Source organism: Pseudonaja textilis, chromosome 4 (genome assembly GCF_049901715.1).
Source record: "Pseudonaja textilis isolate UNSWEBS1 chromosome 4, rPseTex1.2, whole genome shotgun sequence".
NCBI classification, from domain to species: domain Eukaryota; kingdom Metazoa; phylum Chordata; class Lepidosauria; order Squamata; family Elapidae; genus Pseudonaja; species Pseudonaja textilis.
Genome location: NC_141993.1, coordinates 57,702,911 through 57,722,280, shown reverse-complemented (window position 1 = coordinate 57,722,280; position 19,370 = coordinate 57,702,911). Strand labels below are relative to the sequence as shown.

General features: G+C 34.8%; 1 protein-coding gene across 2 annotated transcripts in view; it reads left to right on the top strand.

Moving 5' to 3' along the window:
* LOC113436827 (glypican-5-like) overlaps positions 1-6,211 on the top strand; it is a 358,073-nt gene extending 351,862 nt beyond the window's left edge. For both annotated transcript variants that reach the window (XM_087933156.1, XM_026701472.2), the window contains one exon: positions 5,264-6,211. In XM_087933156.1, the coding sequence (XP_087789282.1) occupies positions 5,264-5,454 (191 nt within the window). In that variant the 3' untranslated portion in view covers positions 5,455-6,211. The remainder of the gene's footprint in view (positions 1-5,263) is intronic.
* Positions 6,212-19,370: the final 13,159 nt, after the last annotated feature.

Genomic DNA, 19,370 nt, shown 5'->3' with positions numbered 1-19,370 from the left:
GCATTCAGTTTTACTTTAGATGTTTGCTTAAGTCAATATCAGAAGAATAAATGAATTAATAGTTCCCATCCTAGCCAATTTAGAGCAGCAAATCAAGTTACAATCCTGGATATGGTCAAGTGAAAGAGAAGAATAGATTTAACTTTGTGAAGTCTTTATTTAATCTGCAGGCTCTAGAGAGCTGAAGTCAGCAGGCTAGTGTGATATAAAAGGATGGTGAAATAGTGCCTTTACCACAGCTGACAGCATGACAGTGATGGAAAGAAAGTCCAGGTGCTTTCAGAAAAATACCTATTCCCATGATTTATTTTTAAACCTTTCCTGTGTTTTCAAAGTTCTAGTGTAAGTGCTAATGTTTATTGCAATCAAAATACAAACTCTCATAAAAGATGTCTCGGGCTAGCACAGGTCTGTTAGGGAGGGAGAGAGGGAGGGAGGATTGCTGAAATGGTCCAGTAAGAATTTGGTAGTCTCTTTATGCCCTCTGTTGTAGATAACAGTAGAAATTGGAATGACCGCTGAAAGGTTTCATGACTTGCTGACTCAAAAATTAAACATCAACCCTTTATTATATAGAGAAATGATATACAAATATTTTGAATAATCACAAATCTGTTTAATCACACAATAATATTTCAGAATTTAAAAAATGTACTAAAATAGGGCTATCAGGCCTGGGCTGCCAAAATCTAGACCAGGGGTCCCCAAACTTGACAACTTTAAAACCTGTAGACTTCAACTCTTAGAATTCTCCAGCTGTCTTAAAGTTGCCAAACTTGCGGGGCCCTGGTCTAGACAAACAATAGATGACAGCAAAAAAAAAAAAATTCAAAAAAATATTTTGTAGCCCTACATTAAACAGCAATCTGCTGGACATAACCCCAAGGAATCAGGAAGGGTGGTAAATTGGAGAATTTCACATGACATGGATCCATTTAAGTCATTTATAAGGTGTTCCATCTTTTTTAGTATTATTTGCACCCATACATATTTATTTCCTCCATTTTTTTTCCTTTGAAGTTCATTACTAGGGCAAGGAATTATGCCTGGAACTGCATTATCATTAAAAAAAACAGGGATGGTACAATCTGATTCTCTTACAGTTATTATGTACATCACAGAAGCCAATTGTCTTTCCAAATAAAGGTTGATGTTATGAAACGGCTCAGAAACTCTGAATACTGCGAAGTTGATTGTTGTCAGTATCAATGAGCAAGTGGTTATTTTGTTCCAAACGGCACAAACCTGTAGTTTTTTTTCCCTCTATCCTCTTCCTATAAATTGCCGTATTTTTTGCTCCATAAGATGCATCCCCCCCACTCCCCAAAAAAGAGGGTAGAAATGTCTATGCATCAGTGCCAGTCCTTTGGTAAATAACAGCCAGGCTGCAGTAGCAGGGTGCTTTTACAGTGCTGAACTCCACGTCTTCTGTCTTTGTCATTGACCACTTCTTTTGTCTCTTTTCCACAGTGCAGGAGTCAATAGGCAAAGCTGGCACATGAGAGAACACCTATCTGTGGTCCTCTCAGGCTCCACCTGATATTTTTTTTCTTGTTTTACTTCTCTAAGCCTAGATGCATCTTACAATGCGAAAAATATAGTAATTAACTCTGGTCTAGAAAGTAAGAAGTCATTGAATGTTTATGCAATTATCCTCAGCTTATTTCTTACAAAGTGCCCCCTCTTCTACTTTTTCCCTTCCAATGCACCTAGAAGTACTGGATTATTCCTCTTCTGCTTCCAGTTTATTTCCTTTCCTTCATCTCTATTTATTTCCTTTAAGCTGATTTACACCATTTCTGAATTGTTCATCAAGTCTAAATTTCCTGGCAGTGGGGGGTTGTGGTTTGTTTTCTTTCTTTCTTTCTTTCTTTCTTTCTTTCTTTCTTTCTTTCTTTCTTTCTTTCTTTCTTTCTTTCTTTCCTTCCTTCCTTCCTTCCTTCCTTCCTTCCCTCCCTCCCTCCCTCCCTCCCTCCCTCCCTCCCTTAGCAGCAATCTCCATATTTTCAGAACTGTCCTCCTTTTTGTGTGATATAGTCTCTCTCTTCACTCATATAATTTCTTTTTGTCCCACCTTCCCTTCAAAGCATCCAAAACTACTGGCAAATGCTAAACTTCATTGAACAGCTGGTTCAAAAGTTTTCATTTGCAGGGAAAATGCAAATGGAATGATCAAAGGAGAAGGATATGTATATTTCCTTGCAACATCCCTACGAACATTATGTATCCAGATGGCTTTCAAATGAACCTAATAGTTAAGCTTGCTGGGTGTCTAGAATGTACTCTACCTCAAATCTTCTCCATTTCCCCCTGAAATAGGGTTAGGGTTAGGAGGTGACATAACAATGGTGCACAAAGAGCAAGAGTGCATTCTTATACCAGAAAGAAATGGTGGAAAACACAGTGTATCCTTTGTGTGGCTGGCAGTTGCAATAAAAAAGCTACAAGGTTGGCTTGTCAAAGGGAATCTAGCTTCTCAGATAGGCATGAGGAATGGACACCCCTTGTAGAAATCCAGACATGATCTCTAACTACTATGGGATACATAATTAGGTGATAATTGTCAGAGTAGCTGTAAAAAGTCTTGTGTATTCCAGTTTTATTTTGGGTAGAAGTGGGGCTGCCTGTTGTTCTTGGAGAAACAGGATAGTCATAAATTATAAAATTCCATTCTACATCACCATTTAATTCTTTGGAAAATATGTTTACTCTGTCTTTGCATGCAACATTCTCTCTCCCTCTTTCTGGGCTAGACATTCAAATTATTTCTTTTTCCTTTTCCCTCTGTTTGCTTTCCAGACCATGATTACCTTAACTGAATTCAATGGGTCACCTCCTCATGGGGGAAATTTTTTCGTCTGCTATCAGCCTTATACCCATACCCATCCTTCTCCTCAAGCTAATTAATATCTCATGGGCAGAAACCTTTAGTTCTTGTTTCCTTCCCGCAATTAACTGTTTCGTTTAACATTTTAAACTTTCCTGGCTTACACAACTTCACTGCAATCAGATGAGTTTCACTGGTAGCCATAATTCACGCACTAGTAATCTCAACAGTGGAATTTAGTGATGTGCTCCAGAACATCTCACTTTGAGGTTCACTAGTGAGAAAATGCTGGAGTGGGAAATTGGACAATCTAGCAGGAGTTTATATTCATATCATTCCATTGTTTCTTTCATATCAAGCAATCAAATTCACAATGTTTGTCATGACATAGAAAGCCAGCCTTGGTTTAAGATATGAATACTTGATGGAGTACTTTCTTTCTTATGTATCTGCTAGAGGGCTCAGATCTACTGCTGGTCTCTTATTATGGTGCCACAGTTACAAAAATTAGCTTATGCAACCAACTCAGAGATGGTAGTTAAATATTAGAATAAACTTTAAATCTGTTCAATGAGACTTCTGTTTTAATTCTACTGATGTGTTTTATATTCTTGCTACCTCATATTTTTGTTATTGTTTTAGCAATTTAAAATATTTGCTTTACTGAGTTTCTAGTCAGTTGTAATTGCAAACAACTCCAGGTAGCATATATCTCTATTCCAAGTCAGGTTAAAACTACATAGGAAAAGCAAAGCATATAAATAATGTAAAAATAACACTGGCACTATGAATCATATTAATAAACTGAGTCCACTTTCCACTATTGGAGAAAACAAGCTCAAAACTTTCTAACCCCAAGGCCTGATGGAATAATCATGTTTTAATGGGCTCATGGAAACCCAGTCTAGGAGGAGCCATTCAGATATCAGAGAATGCTATTTCATGGAAGTAAGGCAGCAGCTGAGAAAAATATCTCCAAGGAAAGCTAATTGAAACATTATTCTTTGAGGACATAAAAGGGTCATAGCAGTCCTTTCAGTTTAGATCACAGAGGCAAAATATAGTTCTCTCTCTCTCTCTTCATTCTCATACATTTTTCAAAGCCATTGTAAATATATTGCCAACATAGGTCTATTTAGACATCTCTCAAGGCAAAAGAACAGAATATGGTTCTCCTCCCATTCCTGCCTCCTTTATCATTCAATCATCTCCAAGGCTACCACTTTCATTTATTTTCATGCCCTTACCCTATTTTGCTTTTCTGAGCAATCTGACTTGCCTCTGCTGCCCAGTTTGCCTTAGATTTCTTCTGCTCACCTCATTTCCATTGGTCAAACTTTTTTATACTCTTCTCCTTTTTCCTTTACCTTTTCCTCTGTTCTTTCCTTTCCTTTCTTCTTTTATTGTCTCTTCCCATTTTGCTTTTTGTATTCACCCCTTTTCAATCCCCTTTCTGTTTAGATGAATATACATCGTATTAATATTTTTTATAATTTCTGAATGTTTCCAGCACTGAGGAGCTTTCAGTCCTTCAGTCTATAGTGGAACAAAGAGCTTACAACCTCAGGCAATTTCTCCTGATACATAGAAACCTGATTTAACAACGTATCAAACAATAAGTGATTGTGAAGACATCACTAATTTAGCTTACATAAAATTATTTTTTGTATCATTTATCATCTTAATGTTCAATAATCAGTTAAAGAGCTATTGTTACTAAATGCAACACTGAAAGAATAACAATATTAACAACGTATGGTCTGGTGATGACATGATGTCACGAAAATAGTTGGGACCACCCAATTGGATGGTTTAGGGAGTTTAAAGGACCAAATTTTAGGATAATAATAATAATGAAAAAATGGCCCAATTGGACGGGGAGATTGGGTTTTTTAAAATTAGTAATGTTTATTTGATTCTGAGTAAAAATGCCCTGCAATCAGTTGAATTGGAAGTGCATTCAGTGAAATCAAATCCCATCATTACTGAAATGTGAATATGTTACAAAGTCAAATGCCAATGTGACTGTTCCATTAATTTTAGCTAATTAGATTGTTATCAAGCCAATGATTAAACTATTGTATGTATTCTTTAAAAACAAATCTATCAGATATAAGATATATAGTGGATTCTTTTATTTTTTCTGATTCACAGGACAGATAGTGTTTTGTTCTACAATATAAGTACAGATTTCACACTCCAGTTTATTCAACAGAAAGTCATTATGGATTCTATTTTTACTATCAGATTACTAACAATCTTAGGCCTGAACCTGGTTATAAATTGAATTAAATTATTGAGAGAACATAAATAGTAGATTATATTACGGGTCTTATTTTCAGATGTGCGACTATTGGTACCATAAAAATCATCATTATTTTTATTGACATGGTTTGCCAAATAAGTAACAATTCTTTTCTTTGTGTTTCTTTTCAGATGTTTTTAGTGTGAAATCAGGAGACAAAAATGAAACCATACCAATAATGGAAAAGATGGACACCACAACCACAACCACAATAAAAACATTTTCCATTTATAAAGGCGGCAGAAATCTGGGTACTCAAGCATCAAGTTCTTGGTTCTTTAAAATTACTAGCCTTGCAGTTTTGTGGCATTTTGTGTCATAGCTGTATTACATTGCAGCAACTATGCAATTTCTGAGCACCATCATATAAACCTTCAGCCTTATCCAAGTGAAAGCAAACTTAAATTGGTCTCTAAATTCTATGCTCTAATATTATGTGATATGTTAGTTTAATTGCTAAGTATTAGTCTGGGACTGGCTACCAGCAAGCATCAATTTGTACACATTGTCTCCACTGTCTGGAGGTTTTTTTTGGTTTGTTTGTTTGTTTTCATAGCATCTCAACTACTCAAAATTGAAAAAGGATGAAGACAGAAGATTTAAGTAGGTTAAGTTATTGTGATAGGTACAGTTAAGAAAGTCATAAAGTTAGACATTAATATGTTGGCATTTTTTCTTTTACTTGTCAAATATTGGACTGTTGATTTCTTGATCTTTTATGTTCCTTTAAATAATTGGATTTCATTTATATGTCAATTTATATCTATAGGGATCTATGGATATTATAAACAAAATTGCTAGTTCGATCAAATTCTGGTCAAGAAATCATAGCATGCTTGCATTTCTTTATTTCTTTTAATTAGATTGTAGAAAGCATATGGTGTCTTTAATGTATCATTATACAGTAGTTCTTTTATCAATTCTGCAATAAATAGAACTACTTCCCAATTTATTTTAAAACACTACAGAATAGTTTCCCTGTTCATGTTTTTCTTTACTATGTTATCTACAATTTTGTCATGTTGCAAATACCTGGTGAATTAAAAAGAGATAAGTCTTTTAGATGGTCATGTGAAAAATTGTTATTGACTTGATGTTGTAGAGCTAGAATGAGGAACCAGTACCTGTGCTATAATCTTCTATACTGTAATACTAGCCAGCATGGTTAGCAATAAAGGATGTGGACAACTGCTGTTCAGAAACATCTGTATGGGCACAGATTCTTCATCTGATCTATTGCCTATGCTGTATTAAAAGAAAAGCTCTGATGCAGGTGTTTCACGAGGTTCATCTGGATGGGCAATCAGTGGTAGCATGCAGCTGTCAAAACTTGATACAGTTATTTGACTTCCTTCCTCAGTCAATAACAAAATTTGGTGGAACCATTTGATTGTCTTTTGGAATATTTAGCATAAACTTATCCATTTAAAAATTATCCACTGCAAGTCATTAAAGTTAAAGATAAAAATATATTTATTTCTATCTCAACTGCATTTTATAACTGCCCATTGCTTTACCATCCAAGTGCAATATGTCCTCAACTTGAAAGGGATTGCTCAATTCCATGTTAGAGCATATGAAGTAAATAGAATAACTTGCTGCAAGACATCAATTCAGATCTTTGGAAATAAGTACTTGTACACTTCCTGCCATTGGATGCCTGGATGAGAAAGAAAAGATGTCAAAAAGAGGAAAGATATGAGGGGGAGAGAGAAATAGATATGCCATAAAAGGGAATCCTTACTTGTTTGAGGGTTCTGGCTCCACCCAATCAGTTACCCTTTGACACCACATTAGAAGACAAACAAAAGAAAAGACATGGAATTAATCTGTTCTTAAATACCCCTCACAAATAGATGAGTGGGTTTATTAGGATTTATATGCCAGCAAACACACTGTTTTATGGATGTTTGCAGGAATTTTCTCTTATACATTTTTGTATATACTATATGGAATGTGATCCAGAACATGAATATACATTTTCTTTGCTGCTGCTACTACAATCATTATCATCAAACTACCAGAAAATATTTGCCTTTTATCCTAAAAAATATTTTTTTAAAATCTGAACTGCATCTTCTGTTTATGATGATACGCTATGAGATAAAAATATGAAAGAAATGTCAACTTATAATGATACCTTCTGCTATTTAATATTTACTCTCTAATACTTATTTTGAAGAATATTTTCCATGTTTTTTGTAAATGGGTCTTTTTACACTTTCAAGAAAATTAATGTGCTTCATAGTATGGTAAGAAATTACAATCCTACTATTAATTAGATGGAAGAAGACTAATATGAGTAGTTTAACTTCAATCCTTAAAATACCATTGAAAATCTACACACTACACCTCAGTAGAATTAATCATTACAAAGAATTCCAATTTATATTTACTGAAAATGCCAGTAATTCATATCACTAAAAAGCTGTTTTCATGGTAAAATAATTTCTGTGTACAGTTTTAAATAGTATAATGTAAAAAAATGTTTTTATTTACATGTATGATATGCATGTGTACAAAAATTACCTTGACCATTTGGTCTACATAAAATGTATACTCAGTCTAGTATACTAATCCTAGGTACTATCTGATACATTTAGGACAAAAGCATTAAGTACAACAGGATGGGCAACCCTTATTGCTGTTGGAGTTCTGACGGGCACCTCTTTTTTTGTATAATGTTTTATTCTACTTGCTTTTAGGGGTTTCTTTATATACCTTATATAGCAGGATAGAGCACTGCTTTAATGATTGATGGGCTATTTTCAGAAATTAAGTTACAATCCAACTAAATCAAATACTTTGAATATACCATTGAATATAGAAAACCATTTCATAATATAAAATCTCTTCCATTCAAATGAAATTTAAGAATGCTCATCTGTTGATGAAATTGTATGGTAAAATTTTAATTCTCATAGAGATGAATCACAGATATGAGACAATACATGCCAGAATCTTAAAAGTCAGAAGAAGATAGCTTTTAAAAAATAATTCCATAGTCATCAAGCCATTCTGTCTGAAAAAAGTAATTTTACCTTAATTCATGGAGTAATAATATCTTGATGAGAGACAATGAATGGAAATTGATGAAAGATGCTCTCTTATAATTAAGCTCTACAGCCTTACAATACCCAAGAAAATCAATCTTACTCAACAAATATCAAGAGTCCTATTAGGCATATATCAGATTCTAGACAGAAAATTTCTTTTGTAGTATTAAACAGATGCATAGAATATTAAATTCTCTTTCTGGAAAATATCCAAAATATTTCAAATCCATATTGAAAAATCACTCATAATCATTTGAGAATATTTTAAGCTTTAGGCCTAATTTAGTGAGTATATTTTAAAAAACCATGAAAATTCATATGTTGGAGGATTGCATCAACTTTTATGCTGTACTCCTCTGACTGGACATATCTACAGTAGGTGTTTCCTGCTTTCTTCTAAAACACAAATTCACAGGAACTAAATGTAAAGTACATGATATAATATCTGATCAACATTAACTGGCAATTTCATGAAGTATACCAAAATACCATTGAAAAGCAACTATTACTTCACACAGGCAATGCATTAAATTTATATGACAATGTTAATGTAGTTTGCATTTTATCATTACCTTTCACCTTTCTCACTCTTATTAAATCAGTAAGATGCAGTTATACTATTTGTACTTCATATAACACTGCCACGATAAAAAATATTGTGTTGTATAGTATAAGCAATTAACATTTGCTCACTTTATCTATTACAAGGGGCTATATAATTTGTCCACTGTGCCCTTTCTGTGCACCTAATTAGAATCAGTGTGAAACTCTATTCAGGTGATAAATATTTAATTGGAGGACCCAGGAAACAAAAAAAAGGAATGTGCTCTGTATTTTATACAATTTTTGCAGTAATACATAATGTAATATGCTCTTCACCTAACATGATATTTTCTCATGAAATGCTTTTAAATATCTATGTTAAATGTTCTTGTTGTGGTCTACAATAATTCCAATGTACCTTGTTTACATTATACATGACTATATTTCTGTCTTTAAAGCCCTGTTTGAAGAGCAGGACAAGTAATGAATTCTGTTTCTAGAATAGAAATAATGATCCTGTCACAACATCAAATATTTTCTATAGGCCACATTACTTTAAAATTCTTTTAAGTGAAATATGGGCTTAGCAGTGCTGCCTCGGATATTGTACCAAAAGTTGGAATAAATAAACTATAAACAAGTTAACAAAATAGTAACAGTATCAATGAGTGGTAGAATTGGAGAAAGGTCTAGAGCCAAGATACCTATCTATACTATGATTGTGGTGGATGAACATAATTGTTCCTTCCAAAATTTAGTCTTAAATTCTTAGCAGGAGTGCATTTAGATGAGTATGCAATTAGAGTATAGAATATGTTTCTGCTTATTCCTGATTTTTTATAGATAAAAACATTTATCTAAAAACATTTTCTGTGTCAGGTTCTAAAGCGGTAAGTCTAGCTACTTTGTCATGAAAATAGAAAAAGGAACAATTTAACTCCATAAAATGTTTGGGCCATATCTTTTGCTAGATTTAAACCTAGTCCCATATTTCTATCAAAGGTTTCTAAACAGTTCCAATACAAGCCAGGAAGCAGCTCTGCTTCCTTAAGTTTATCAAGATCTCTTGGGTTTTATTAGCTATTGTCTAAAATATGTCATTATATTTAAGATAGGCATACAATACAATGCATTCTTGTACCGTGGTAGTCTGGGCAAGGAGATAGAAGTCTCTTAGGATTGAATATGTAGACTCATAAGTAGTATGCTGGCATGAGAGAGTAGCTGCAAATGACTGTAGAGAAGATATTAGCAAATTTCTTTAAAATTCAGAAATCTGAATCCAAAATCTAAAATTAATTCAAAACAAGAGTCTTTAAGACCCTAACCCTTTAAGGCATAGTGAATTCTATGTTCCTAGCCTCAGCTGATATCAAATTCATGACCTCTAACTATTGAACAGTATAAATAGGGGAAGAAAAAATGTTTCAGTAATTCTGTTGATTGAAAAGAGTTTGTGCTGATGTATACATTACTTTGAGTACTGTTTACAAAATAATTGTGTTTCTTATTATTACTACCCCTTTAATAACTGTAATATAAGTTATTTTCCAGATTAAAGTCTCAACAAATAGAAATTAAATGTTTATATACATTCTCATGAGATAATTTTTCTCCTTGCTTTTTATAAGACATACATATAACATGAGCCCCAAAACCTTAGTTTTATTTAATCTATCTTATTGTAGATTTCCCTGAAGTATACAATTTTATGCGTTGTAGTGGATAAAAATCACAGCACTTGTGTTATTATGTCATAGTAACCTCATCACCCCATCCATGGAAATAGTCATCTTCCTCTTCCTCCTCCTTGTCTTCTCTTCTATCTGTTGATTCAAAGAGCTCAGAAAAAAAATAGGATGATCCTGGAGCTAACCAGTTAAAGTGAATTGTTGATTTGGGTTGAACAGTTCAGCTATATGTAACTCTGGCAGAGGAAAGAAAGCTAATAGTATGCTAAGCATACATGGGAACAACTGAATTTATGCCTTTAGGATTCTTTGCAATGGAGGCCATTGTGCAAAACTTGCCTTGAGTTCAGGAGTATATTAAATTAATAGAGTGCCACATATTGATTGTATAGTTCTCATTTACTTATAGTGCTGGCATGTGTGTCAAATCCAACTAAAAAGGTATGCATTTTCCAGGAAACCATTCCCAATCCTAATCAACAAAATGATTTGGTCTCTTTTTATTTAACTCTGTGATACCTGGGTAGAAATGTCGTCACTTTTTGTGTCTGTGGTCAAGTAAAATGTTTGCTGTTTCACACCTACACCAATGCTGGAATCTTTTATTTTGATATAATCCCATGGATATAGGCACTGCTCAATATTACATGCTTTTGCTGTCAATATTTGTACTCATGTAAATTTTGCATTGTGTTAATTTTAATTATGCCACATTGTGATTTGAATTTCAATTTCCTAAAGACCATCTCTTTAGGAAAGGACTTTAAAATAGCATTTTGCACAGGGAGGGCTACAAAGACTCACAATCATTTGATTTTTAGTATTATTATCAACACTTGAAAGTGGAGATATTAAGTCAGCCAGGCAGAAAAAGACTGGTGACATTGAGAAATGTGCAGTAGAAGTCTGCAGAATTAGAAAAGGGAAGATTGCAGTAATCTGTGACACAGATATATCTATGAATCATTGTGAGGAAAACAGTTTTTTGAATTGCTATCTTGAATTGCCAATTAATATCCTAGAAAAATGCTACATTACTGATCAAGAGGACTTTATGAAGAAAACTTTACATCAGTAGTTCATTTCAATGGCCTGCTATTTTGCTATCAAAATAGCAGAGCATTTTTCTGCATTCAGTTTTCCTAAATGTCTTCATAGGTTTTGATTGGACGAAGAGCTTTTAACTGTATTACCATTGCAACCAGGCTACAGGCATATCTGTGGTTTTCTTTCTTTTGTTTTTCACAGAAATTTATTTGGGCCTATAAATATTGTTGATGCTATTACTGATATTTTATATACTGAAAGTTTGCCATCTATTCAAATACTGACATGTTCTGAACAAAGGCATTATGTATTGTTTTCTTGTGTTTTGCATATGGAATATTAAGTTTTAAAATAATCAGAAACCATTGTCATAGCTGTATTGAAGAAAGAGACTCTGAAGAACTATAATAGTGTGATGATTTGTAATTACAATAATTTCTGTAATAATAAACACTAATAAAACATTACTACCAGAAGTTTTATAAGTTTATTAGCTCATGCAACATAATTCATTTTAAATGCATTTCATTGATGTCTTAGGATGCAATTTTAGGGTGTCAGAAACAGCATGCTAGGAGCCATATGATTTTCAGATTTCTTTTATGATGTCAGAGCCAGTGTTTGTTCCTCATTAACCTCTGTGGCTGAATTTTTTTTAATGTAGCTGGAAAACTGTTCAAATTGGCCTGTTGTACTCAAGGACAGAAATGAGATGGGAGAGATTAAGGAACTGAAAGTTCATAAACTCCCTAATGCTCACCAACCTTGTCCAAGCCCTAACTTGAAGAAGACTCAAATTAGACATTTGATCTACATCTGTTCCATCTTTTTTGTAGCCAATTGTGGAAAAAAGTCAAAAGCCGAATAAGGGAGCCAACAGAGAGGCATAGATTTACAGGGTTTTCTTCAGAGTATAATGAAAACAGTCAAAATGGCACCCATAATGGTTTAATCAAGGCTTTGCCTGATTTTTATGTGAGTCATGTGTAGCATACATAAAAAACAGACTATGCTTCAATCACACTGTCACAGCTGCTATCTTGATATTTTTACTATACCCTGCAGATAACCTTGCAAATATCTCTCCATCTTCAATTTCATCTTGCTAGGCTGAAACCAACAGAGTGCTCATAATGAAAGTGGTCCCTGAACAGAATGTAAGATTAGTCAGCTTCCTTCGTGGAATAATCAACTTACTCTAGCCAATTTGTTTTTCATAGGTAGATGAGCAATATGTTCCACTAAAGGTCCTGGAAACAACCTCCTGTATGAAGACAGTTGGTTATGTTTAACTTGGAGAGACAGAGATAAAATGTAGGTAGACATGGCAGCAGTTTTCTAGCACCTGAAGAAATGTCACACAAAAAGAAGTCAATATATTCAAGACCTCATGAGGGTAAGACATGGAATAGTATATTTAAATTGCAGGAAGGCTGATTTTACTTAAAAGCAAAGAAAACTATCATAGTAGAAGGAAGATTTTCAGCAGTTGAAGTATTATAACTGAGTAAGATACCTAGGAACTTTTGAATGAGTTCAAGCAGTAGCTAGGCAGCCATCAGTTGGGGACCCTTTAATTGAATTTTTGCACTTGATAACTTTCATAGCATATACCATTTCTATGAGTCTATGATTCTTCTTACCTATAGATTATGCTTTTTCATATTTCATACTAACAATTGAATATAGGACAAATTTCAACTGTTTCTGAAAAGAATCCCAAGACATTTTAATGTGTCTGAAGTTTGGTATTTAGCAACATTTTTCTCTTTCAACAAAATATTCAATTGCCAGTTACTCCAATAGTAATTTAATACAGTGGTCTGAAAAGAATTTTCATTACTATTTAAGAAAAGCACAGCAAAAGACTTACATCTTGCTCTAGTACCCACAGCAAACTGTGTAAATGTCAAAGGGTAATCATCTCTCTTCAGTGCACTTGTGCTCTCCAGACCTAATCTTATCCCTAAATTTCACACAAAAAACAATGTTTATGTTTCAGATCAAGAGTGGAGGTGAGAGAGAGAGAGCAGCCATCTTGTGTGTCTCCCCATATTCCTCTCTCTGCGAGCAGCCTTCTTGCAGCACCTTTAAACTTAGTGCGCTTCACAAATGAGGAGGAGGGGACGAGGCTGCTCACAGAGACAGGAATATAGGGAGACACACAACTTTTCTCCACTCAGAGCTGCTCTTGCCAATGACTCCAGACTGTTTTGCCCAGCTAAGACTAGATCAGCGGTCCCCAAACTTGGCAACTTTAAAGACTTGTGGACTTCAATTTTCAGAATTCCTCAGCCAGCTTTGCTGGCTGGAGAATTCTGGGAGTTGGTCCACAAGTCTTAAGGTTGCCAAGTTTGGGGACCTCTGGACTAAATTTTCAAGGAAGAGAGTAACATGCAGCAGATTCCTAGAAAATTTAGTAATACTGCAGATTGGCTGTTTACACTGAAATCAGGTGCAAGATAGTGATGGTTGGTAAACTATTGGGCAGTTTAGTTTGGTATTTATTTCAATAGGCTGATTTTAGAAAGCTAAACAGTATCAGACCTGGTAAGTACTTGGCTGGGAAGCCAACACAAAATAGGGTGTGGGGAGGAATGGGGTTGGGAAGGAAAGAAGGAAGATAGGATAAGATAACTTTTATTGTCATTTTTTTTACTGTAAGTGCACTGGCGCACATTAAAAGTTATATATATATATCCATGCACATACATAACACACATATACACATGCTATACACACACATACACACAAAATCATTGCCCATTTTGAATACATAGCGGAAAAGAAGAAAGAGTATAGGATACATATACACAAATGTGTGTGAAAAAAAAACTGCAGAGAAGTAGGGTTATAAAAAAACAGCTTCCAATCTTAGCAGTTATAAATGAGAGAGAGAAAGAGAAATGAGAAACAGAGGAAGAAAGAAAGAAAGATGAGGAAGAAAGGGAAAGAGATGGGAGAGAGAGATGAAAAAGAGAGATGAGGAAGAAAGAAAGAAAGAAAGAAAGAGAGAGAGAGAGAGAGAGAGAGAGAGAGAGAGAAAGAAAGAAAGAAAGAAAGAAAGAAAGAAAGAAAGAAAGAAAGAAAGAAAGAAAGAAAGAAAGAAAGGAAGGAAGAGAGAAAGAAAGAAAGAGTCAGAGATACCTGTTTAAAAGAAAATAAAAAAATGGTTCTTTGAGTGTTTAATGTTGCAGTCCCCTGGATTAGGCAAACACCATGGTTGTTAAGTAAACCTTGTGGTCATTAAGCAAACACTGGTTGTTAAACAAGTCCATTTTCCCCAATGGGCATTTTTAACCGGAAACCAGAAGGAATTGTTGGAAACTGGCAAAAAACATAGAAAACCTCAGGCACAAGACTGTGTGGGATGGTGTAACTGGTCATAAGTGTGTGTGTGTATATAGGTCAAAAAATAGGTCAAGTAGCTCTGGGGAGGTCAGTCATAAATGAGAACACTTGCTAAGCAACTGACCATTAAGCAAGGACCATTTATATTTGGTTTGCCAGTCACTTGGCCACCTACAGTAGCTACGCCACCCTTGTCACATGGCCACCTAGCTATACCCACCCATCACATGACCATCTAGCCATGCAGCAAGCCACACCCACCCAGTCACATGACCACCAAACCACACCCACAAATTAGGCCACACCCACAGACAAGGTTGTTAAGAAATTTGAATCCCATCCCTGAGCTAATGGAATGTCTACCTACAGGGACTTTACTTAAATTTTAGTTCCTTTGGTCCATAAACCTGTCTTGGTTTGAGTGTTTTCACCCAAAGGGCAAGCAATTACATTACTTTCAGGTTTCAAGTTTTCTTCTTTCAGAAGTTCACAGAATTAAGCTTGGAAAAAATCTTGAGTTGTGAAAGAAAAGGAAATTGATCATCCTTTGAGTGAAAACACCCAAACAAAGATAATTGCTTCTTGCTTATCCATGGTACCAGACTTAATAAAATAGGTCTGGGGTCTTGGGCAAAAGCATGTATAGTACAATGCTTGTAATATTTATCATATTCAATTAACAATGTGGTCAATATCTTTAACACTAAATATTCTACTATCTGTGTAAAAGTCATAAAAACATTTGACCCTGTTCATTCATGCTTTCCCAAATTATTACATTCTTGAGGCATCATTTATTTATTTATTTCTCCCTAAATGCTAGGTCAATTTAAATACTGGCACTAGAAATAAACCTTATTATAATAAGACTCCAAGATGATGATTTTTCCCTCTAATGGCTAATTTTTAGTTAGATGTAAAACTCTTTGCTCATTGCCTTTGTCGGAATGACTTCTGTGCATCATAGAGATTTTATGACCTGAATCAAAAGGTATTGCTGAAAAGGGGGTGTAATGCTTATTCTACCAACTGGTGCCTCAGGAAGTCATTTTAAATTGAAGCTCCTGTATTTTTAGTCTAATTAAAAGGATCTCTCAGTTTCTGGAAGTACTTTCTTCTGAATTATAAATTTTCTACAGTTGAACAAAGCTATTGATTTTTGTTTTGCCTTGCCTCTGAATCATACATTGTTCCCTTTATGACTCTTATTAAGAGCTTACTTTTAATAAATATTTTCCTTCTGTTTCTGCATTTTCCCATCAACTAGATTTTTTGCTTTAACAGACTCTTGAAAGAGTGCTCAGAAAGCAGGAGGACATTCATTTCTCACCCCTGGGAAATGTAATTTTTTTCATAATTGCTTTAATGCAAATTATGATGCGAATTTATTTTAACAGGTAATAAAATCAGGAAATTATCTTCCTGAGGATGGGAGCCTATGGTTTCAAAATATGTGTTCCACAGAAATTTAATTCTAAAAGGGACTCCTAATAATAATAGCCCCAGCTACAAGGATAAAGCCATGGATAGCTTCTGCCATTCCTTGTGTTATTATGTCTGCTGGTGGAAGCTACTGTATGGCCCTTAGTTAGAGTAGACTTGAAAAATAATCTATTAATTGATTTAGCAGTTCTCTTTTCTTACTCCATTATCAGACAAATAGTTCCATTCCCTTGTTGACTAAATATCAAACAAAAATATTTTGTTTCTTTAAAAATAGAACATTTGATAAAACTTTGATCATATCTTTAACTTCCTGAAAAGAAAAAAAAGATCTTTTATACTTCTGAAATATCAAGACAAACAACAGTGTGGCCTCCCCAAGAGGAAAAAATGTATTTGCATTTATTGATTATACTCAGAGATTCTGAGTTAACTTTCAAAATGAAAAATGGGTTGGTTTTAAATTCCAGAGGCAGTTAAAGAACATGCAAGCAATAGTATTTAAAGTCACAACAATCTCAGCTTTCCTCTGTTTTAAAAGAACAAGTAGCCAGTTTTATTTTCCCAGAAGACAAAATACACTGACCTTGAAATAGTTAATCTAAGTCCTTGTATCTCACTCATTGCAAGGTATATGTGTTGACAATTCTTCACTGAAGTGGACAGTATAAATAGTCTGGTTATTCACTTTTATTTCCAGGAATTCAAACAGTCAACTTTGTTTTGCTACTTTAGGCAGGTCATATCATCATTTTTGATTAGCTGGTGAAAGTTATTCTTCCTAAACTCCAGAGAACTTCCAAATAGCATCCAAACTTTAATCATTTCCATGTCCAATAGGATATAAATTGCATTCTTTTAGGTTTAATGGTTGGCTTCCTTCATCCAGGAACAATATCTCTAGCCATCATTTCCACAAATTATATTTAGTTTTACTCCTGAATTAGATTAAATTTTATTCTCTCTCATTTCAACCTTACTAGCAAGAGTTATTTCCATCAGTAATTCTAATGCCCGCTGGTATCACTTACAAAATCAATACAGTTAATGAACACTCCTGTCAGGGGTTAAATAGTGAAATATGGAATAAACTTCCTTTGGGTTATGTGGTGAAAACTTTTTTAAACATCCATGCCTTTAAACAAACTTCTTTAACTCTGCATCATCTTCCTCTTCTTAAATTCTTCCTCTTAAAAAAAATGCATGTACTTGTTAATTGGAAATTGTAGCAGTTCAGATCCATATTTAGATGTTCTTTATCTCCCATCTGAATATCCAAGAAAATCATGCTACTTCATTGGCAAAGAGAAAAGAACCCAGCTGCTTAAGCAGCAGAATGGACTACGCTGTATGAGATGACAACTGAATTACCTCTGTTTTTCTATACATTAAAAAGAAACTCCTTCATCTACTTGAAAATGCTTTCTCCTTCTGAATAAAACATATTGTCAAAGGGGAAAGCTGTGGTTATTCCAAATAACAGCTATTGCAGACGTTGGTGACTCAGTGATTAGTGAAAGAGTAAGAAATACGGTTCTTCAGTTGGTTCAGTGAAAGAATAGGAAATACGGTTCTTCAGTTAATGAATACTTTCTCACTACCTATTTTGTAATTAGTGTTCTTTGGTTTCTACTGGGCACGAGCCAAACAGTGCCAATATTTTCCCAGCAGCAGTTATTGCCTCTCAAACAATAGAGGCCATTAACAGCAGAGCACACAGCAAGTTTATATTTTAAAAACAGATCTCCTGTTTAGAAAAAAGCTGCCAAAATTGTACCAGTGGAAAAGAAAAAGTCTAAAAGAGCTTATCCATAAGACATTTGGCACAAGGCGGATTCTAAAGAATTGGATTTCTAGCTTCCTGTTGACTTTCTCCAATAAGATCTTCATGATTTCTGTCAAGGAAATATAGCATATTAATTGAAAATGCATGATTCCCATAAGGGCTAGCATAGCAGCTCCCAACCTTTTTGGCACCAGGGACTGGTTCCTTGAAGAAAGGTTTTTCCGCAGAGGGCATGGGTTTGCATGCTGCTTGCATCCCGCAGAAGCAGGTTCTCTTGTTTGCCCGGCCTGGTTGTTGACATGCTGTGGATTGGTGCTGGTCCACAAACTGAGGATTGATGACCCCTGGGCTAGTGGACATATTTGGAATTTTGAGAACATGTTATACAGACTCTCTCAAAATCGTTACCAAGGTGCTCAAACTTTTGAGGCTGCTCACCAGGGGTGGGATTCAATTTTTTTAACAACCGGTTCTGTGGCTGTGGCTTAGTTGATGGGCGTGGCTTGATGGTCATGTGACTGGGTGGACATGGCTTGGTGGTCATGTTATTGGCTGGGCGTGGCCAACTCAATATCACTCACATCGAGGCACACATCTCCTCACCTGGCCTCTCATGACTGTGGGGATGCTGCAACAGTCGTAAGTGTGAAAAATGGTCATAAATCACTTTTTTCAGTGCCATTGTGAATGGTCACTCCACAGAAGCAAAGTACCAGCAAAGGAGGGAAAAAAAACTCCAAAGACATTCCTGAGACAAGAATGTAATAAGGGTTAACAGTGAGGCAGTCGTAAGCAACACCAGAATGTTTCCTTCCTGCCTTCCTTACAGGATTAGGCCAGTAATTTCTTCTAACAACCGGTTCTCCGAACTGCTTAGAATGTTAACAACCAGTTCTAGTGAATAGGTGCGAACTGATAGAATCCCACCCCTGCTGCTCACCAGTATTTTCATCTACCACCTCTCCCCATTTCTCCCAATTTCTAACTTCAACTTATTTTAATTTTTGGAGAAATAAATACAGTTCTATTAAAAACATTGTACTGCATATACCCTCTGCCTTATTTTCTAAGAATGTGGTCTGCATAGAAATAATGGACAGGCTGGTATTTGTACTACAGAGAGATTTTTTTTTTTGTTACAAGTATTTAAAAGATAAAATTCATCTGGGCATGGAGCCTGAAAATACCAAAGGGACATTGTCAAGTGCAATGACATATATTGACATCACACTGAGAATTCAGGGTGATCTTTTGACTCTCCTGGATGAAGAGACTCAATATTGTCAATTACATAATTATAAATGGAAGGCAATATATATAT